We start from the raw sequence: 6,522 nt of genomic DNA, 5'->3' as shown, positions 1-6,522 counted from the left end.
TGTAAACAGCAGAAACGAGTCCACGTCACGACGACGCCCCGAGGCAAGAGCTGGGAAACAGACCATCCCATAATGGCATCGAGCCCCCCCCCTAAAAAAAAAAAAACAGTACAGTTAACACACATGCGCACAAGTGAATCTAAGTAAATGTCAGTGATGTTAACGATAATATAAATCACTGGGCGCATGTGTGCGTGCGCGTGCGTGTGTGTGTGTGTGCGTGTGTGTGAATAAAGACACGAGGAGTGAGAGAAGGTGATATTACTGCCGTGGCATTGATGAATGCTGTGGGATGGAAATCAATACTACATTTGACCCCTTTATTTAACACGGACACGCGCAAACATCTGCACGAAGAGACAAACACGCGCGACCACATCAATCATATTTGGGGGGGAATTGCCTTTCATTGCAGATTGCCAGCTTACAATTTAATACCCTCGGTGGTTCCACTGGCGACCTGACGTTGAATAATAAACACCTATGGGGGGGGGGGGGGGGGGGGGTCACGTGCACTGCAGCAGCATCTAATTGAGGGGTTCAGACTCGCCCCTCGGGGCCCGAGCTCCTTCAGAGCGTCGGACTGGACCTCCAAGACAAGTTCGGGGGGGGGGGGGGGGGGGGGGGGGGTATTCTCCATCGAAATGCGTGCTCACGTTTCTGCGCATGCGCCTGCTGGTAAACAACGCTGGTGGCTTTCTCGTTGGCCAACTTTGGGGCATGTCGTTATCATGGTGTCCTCAAAAGAGGAGAAGAAGAAAAAGGAGTTCCTGCAGTGACCAACTGTTGATGGCTGTTGATAAAATAACTAAATATAACTTAATATACAAGGTGCGTTCAAGCCAACTGAGGCCGTCGGTATAAATCATTACTTTCCCCCGTGGAAGCAAATAATTTCCACTGTAAAAGCCTTCTTAAGAATTGAGTTTTTTATTATGATTTATGACACCTCGGTGTAGTTTAAGGGCCACTGTGTCTGAGACTGTGCATGCTGGTGTTTATTACAGGTAAATAATGTCTTCTTCCATTTGGCCTTTAGTGCTCCGGTCTTAGTCGGTTTAGCCCCAAACGACCGATCGGTCGACTAATCGAGTCCAGCACGCGGATCTCACGCAGATACCCGAACTCCACACCCCGGAGGCGGCCGGCCGCGGCAGATACAACCGGCACTTGTTTAATTACACATCGGAATAAACGTGGTGTCCTCGTGAATGAGTTATTGACGTCACCATGCACCATTAATGGACCCAATACATTACACAACGACACCGACGCGCGTTGAGCGATGGAAACATGCACATCTTCAAAGAAAGAAAGAAAGAAAGAAAGAAGAAGAAGAAGAAGAAGAAGAAGAAGTAGAAGAAGAAGAAGAAGAACAAGAAGAAGAAGAAGAAGAAGAAGAAGAAGAAGATGTATGACTCTCTGAAGTGGACCTTCGCCTATAGATACCCTGTAGAACCGAATGTGTGTGGAGCTGCCTCGGTCACAGATTGGGTTCTAGGGGAGTCTATGGGCGAGGACTAACCATCCATCAATATCTGGGAGGGGGGGGGGGGGCAGTATAGTCCTGGTCTCTTCCAGGCTACCGGTCGTGTCCCGGTTTCGATCAGACCTCCTTGCTTGTGCCACATCACGCCTTTATACCGTTTTGCATCCAATCTGAACATTTGGAGCATGCTTTGCGCGTGCCCGAGGTGCCATCACTGCGTGGGCCGGAGCGTCAAAGCCTGATTTTAAGACCGTCGATTCGGTGGCAGCAGCAGCGGCGGAGGCGCTTGAACGCAACACGGCTCTCGGCGTTGATGATGGGCCTCCTCCGCGCAGCTTCCCTCAAAGTAGTCCGCCCCTCGTTCACTGTTACTCATCTTTATGGCCACGTATTCATGCACAAACGAATCATTTGATTCCCTTAATTGCATAAGACACATGAATATTATATGATTATGAATATAAAAGGGTTGTGCGAAGAAATACTAAAAAAGCATGTTAAATGTATAAAGATGATATATAATGTGTTGTTTTATCTTACCTAAATGTTGCCCAATGTGGTAAATGTAGGTTTTAAATGATATATAAGCTGAAATAAAGTGCTTTACTCAGTGGCACACAATGAAGTGACACGCAGGCACTTAATCAGTTAGCTTACGTCATCTCATTAAGAGCTAACAAATGAGTCATTAGACTCGGGCCAAAAAAAAAATCTTCCAACCATTTTACGCACGAGCTGCTTTAATGCCTCGGCCAGCTAATGTCCTTCTCCCCCTCTTTAAGGGCATTGTCGGGTATATTAGGCAGAAGTAATAGCACGTCATATAGCAGCACTTCTCCGCCGCAGCCTCGGACCTCCATCCGGGGGGAGCAGCGTGTGTTTCATCCCCAAACAGGAGGAAACACGCATTTATGGCGCAAACTGCATTTTTTGTTCTTCATTTCGTGTCATTTATTTGCGAGAGAGAGAGAGAGAGACAACATATTCACGCATGACTTGCAGATCCCCCCCCCCCCCCCTTCATCACGTGACCCTTTTCTCTCCGTGTGAGGGCTTTTCATTTAGCATATTCTCACTTATCTCTTTCACGTTTTTTTTTACATTCCGCGTAATTCGCGTTCATTTCTCAGCCTCCTGTCGCATCTCTCTCTCGTTCAGATGGCTTTCGCATCATTTTTCTAAAAAAAAAAAAAAAAAGAAGCATCATTTTTTAGCCGGGGTGTCGGTGGTGGTGAACGGGGACACCTCGGGCTGACCCCGCGGCCTAACAAAGCCAGCTACTAGTCACTGTCTGGGAACCTTTTATCTCTTTCTCTTATTGGAGGCCCCTTTCGGACCGGCCGGGTTTTGTTGTCCACCCTTTGACTCGCCACAAGGCCAAATATGGCCCCGCGCGGTGCCCCAATATGGGCGACATTAATTTCTCAGCTCCGGCCATCTGTGTGGGGGTAAAAGTCAGTCAGAGAAAAGTCATAAATCTACTGTCCACGCGCGTTTTTCAATAGGTGCTGTGTGGAGGAGGGGGCGGGGAGGGGACAATTAAAGATGGATGGATGGATGGATGGATGGATATAGATACAGATAGGATATAAAGGTGGAAAGAAAGATATAAAGAAGAATAGATGCAAAGATAGAAGGATATAAAGATATAATGAAAATAGATGGATAGGAGGATGGATAGCAGACTAAAATAGATAGAAAGATACAAATATGGATAGAAAGATATATATAAGGATTGGTAGATGGATAGAATAACATATGCATATAGATAGAAAGATAGAAAGATGGAAGGATGGACAAAGAAGGATAAAAAGGAGGATAGAAAGATGGAAGGATAGGATAGAAGGAATGAAGGATAAATAGGAGGATAGAAGGATATACGAATAAAAAGAAGGATAGAAAGATAGAAGGATATAGAAGGAAGGATAGATAGATAGATATAATTATCTGGATGTGAATTACTCTTCATGGCAAATGATTCTATAACGTTAAGTCCACAAACATCTATCCTTAACCATTTGAGCCCCCACCAACAAAACGTCATTAGTCCCATAATGAACATTTCTTGCCCCCTCCTTCAAATTATCCCATTACGCCTGACATAAACAACCCGAAGTGGCCCCTCTCATTGGCTGGCCGCGGGGTCACGTGGCCCGCGCGGCCGTCCGTCTATTTGACAGCCGCAGGATGGCTTGATGCCAGAGGGGGAAAAGAGACAGAGAGAGGGGAGAGAAAGAAAAATTAGTATTCTCGTACCAGCCTCGCTATAAATCAATCATGGAGTCCTACGTGGTGAGCTGTAAATATGCTGAGCCGCAGTTCCCTCCTTGTGAAGAAGATTACAGTAATTTCAGTGACCAGGGGGGGTATTACAACAACCCCGAGGACAGTGGTAGTTATGGAGGGGGCTATCAGCCCCTGCAGCCCCCTCCGCCTGCATACACACCACAACAAACCGGCTACCACTCCTCGCAGGGCCACCGCCGGGAGGATGGAGGAGAGGACCGGCCGCACCAAGCGGCGCCCTTCCGCGGCTACAGAGAGACGGAGGCCGCCGGGAAGGAGTCGAGGTTCCCCGCGGCTGACCTGCACGGCCCGGCCTGGATGACCTGCGCGAAGCCCGCTCAGGTGCAGAGGAAAGCGGGCTGCCAGGGCAAGGACAAGCCGCCCATTGTTGTCTACCCGTGGATGAAGAAAGTGCACATCGCTCACGGTGAGACAGCCGGAGGAATTCCACCTTTAATTATCGATCTCAGTTTGGTTTCTGCATCATTTATGTTTTCCCGTGTTTATGTTTTTGTTGTCTGCTATCTCTCTCTCTCTTTCTCTCTTTCTTTCTCTCTCTCTCCCCCCTCATCCCCCTCTCTCTCTCTCTCTTTCTAGTGTTTTGTCCATTTGTGAGCAGCGTTTTTTGTTGTCGAGTTATTTATGATCTCGGTGAGGGTCAGGAAGAATTACAACCCCTATAAAGTTTTATGGCCCTGCCAAAGCGCACGTTTGTGCATAAGTGCGTGTGTGAGTGTGTGTGTGTGTGTGTGTGTGTGTGTGTATGCGCGGGCGCGCGCGTAGGCCAGCGTGTACGTCTCTGGTGTGCAACGTTGCGGCTGAACAAAAAAGCTGCAAGTTAAAAATAAGTTAAAATAAGTTTGATGGACCTCTTCCCGGTCCACAGAAATGTAGAGTAACACTTGAGATGACCGCATGATAACTAATAATAGTTCTTTACACTTTTAAAATGCTAGTCTGCAAGCCAAGTCAAACGCATTCATGTTTAATTATTTAGCTTAAATTAAAACATTTTAAAATGATTGACCTAATAAAAACATTATATATATATATATATATATATATATATATATATATATATTTGTGTATATATATGAGTGAAATAAAATTAAAATTAAATGTATATAAATAAATAAAATGTCTCCATTCAATTATCTGTCCCTAATATTATAATGTGTGCTCTTTTACAGTGAATCCGAACCACGTGGGCCCGGAACCAAAGCGGCTGCGGACGGCCTACACGCGCCCGCAGGTTCTGGAGCTGGAGAAGGAGTTCCACTTCAGCCGCTACCTCACGCGCCGCCGCCGCGTCGAGGTCGCCCACGCGCTCTGCCTGTCCGAGCGGCAGGTGAAGGTGTGGTTCCAGAACCGGCGCATGCGCTGGAAGAAGGACAACAAGCTGCCGAACACCAAAGGAAGGAGCAAAAACAAAAAGGCAAACAACGGCAGCGGCAACAGCGGCAGCGGCAGCGGCAACAACAGCAGCGGCAGCGGCAGCGACAGCGGCGCGGCGGCGGCGACAAGCGTCTGAAGACGCGAGCGGAGTTTGGCTGTCGGAGGCCGCCATGGTGGCTCCTCCACCCTCCAAAACCTGATGGTGCTAAACGGATCCAGGGGGACTGAAACGAGTCTAAACCGCTTTACACATTGCAGGCTTTACATTGCAGGCTTTACATTGCAGGTCCGGAATGAGGCGCTGATATATTTGGCCTTGTGTCTTAACTTTTACTGGGTTTTAAAAAAAACAATATTTTTGTTGTGTAGAGGACGCGTCCAATTCCACTCTGATATTTAATGAATTAGTGAATGCTTTGAGTGTTACATGTAGGTAACCGTGAAGGCAGACGGTGGGACATCTCCCCGGAGAAGTGAAGGAATCGCCGGACATCAGATATTAAAAGAGAGTGAGTCTCTTGGAGTAAACAGGGTTTTTTTTCTCCTTTTCTACAGGGTAAACATAATACAGGGTTTTATGATAGGTACCTTAAAAAAATATATATAACTTATGAAATATGCACATTACCAAAACGTTGTTTCACACAAACTGGCGCTTAAAAAAAAATAAAAATAAACAAGGAGACCGGACACGGGCCAAATGGCTGGGCGGCTGAGAAACAGTTGAACAAATAATGCTTACATTTTTGTACATAAAAGGAGCCTCCAAAAAACAATGCATTGTTTTAGCATAGGATGAGTAGCCATGACGTGCAGATTTTTGTATACTTTTTTTTTTTATATCTCCAAAGATGAATGAACCGCACGGGAAAATAAATAATAAATGCATTTTACAGAACACATTGGAGGTGGAGGTTTTAAATGCACGACGCTGACTGTAAATCCAACGTGTTTTCTCAGGGTTACAGGGTTTTAATGAATATACCTTTCTGACATGTTTGTTGTTCTCATTTAGCAACGAGAAGGTTTGAAATAATAATCCTCTCTGAAACAACAGGAATATGTTCCGTCTTTGATTCCAGTTTAATATGCTATATTGATTTATATTATATAGCCATACGCCAGTACTTATTATGTTTGTATTATTTAGTCGGATATTTTATTCTTTGTAGCAAACGTCTCTGTTCTTTTTTTTGTATGCGTTTATCTTTGGAAAAAAAAGAAGAACATGTAAGATTTTTTTATATGTGAAAATGTTTTTGATAAAATACTTAGATGATAAAATATTAATAATTAAAAAAATGTTTCAAACTGCTTTAATTGTTCTAATTTCTCTCTTTTCAATCCAACAC

At 45.3% G+C, this 6,522-nt stretch overlaps 1 protein-coding gene across 1 annotated transcript; it reads left to right on the top strand.

Annotated features, from left to right (window-relative positions):
• Window positions 1-3,766: 3,766 nt before the first annotated feature.
• On the top strand, window positions 3,767-5,306 carry LOC117744267 (homeobox protein Hox-D4b-like). The gene is made up of 2 exons (XM_034552456.1): window positions 3,767-4,202; window positions 4,966-5,306. The coding sequence occupies exons 1-2, from the start codon at window positions 3,767-3,769 to the stop codon at window positions 5,304-5,306; spliced, it is 777 nt and encodes a 258-aa protein (XP_034408347.1).
• Window positions 5,307-6,522: the final 1,216 nt, after the last annotated feature.

Source organism: Cyclopterus lumpus, chromosome 15 (genome assembly GCF_009769545.1).
Source record: "Cyclopterus lumpus isolate fCycLum1 chromosome 15, fCycLum1.pri, whole genome shotgun sequence".
In the NCBI taxonomy this organism is placed as follows: Eukaryota; Metazoa; Chordata; class Actinopteri; order Perciformes; family Cyclopteridae; genus Cyclopterus; species Cyclopterus lumpus.
Note: the sequence above shows the minus strand (reverse complement) of the source record. Positions and strands in the feature narration are given on the sequence as shown.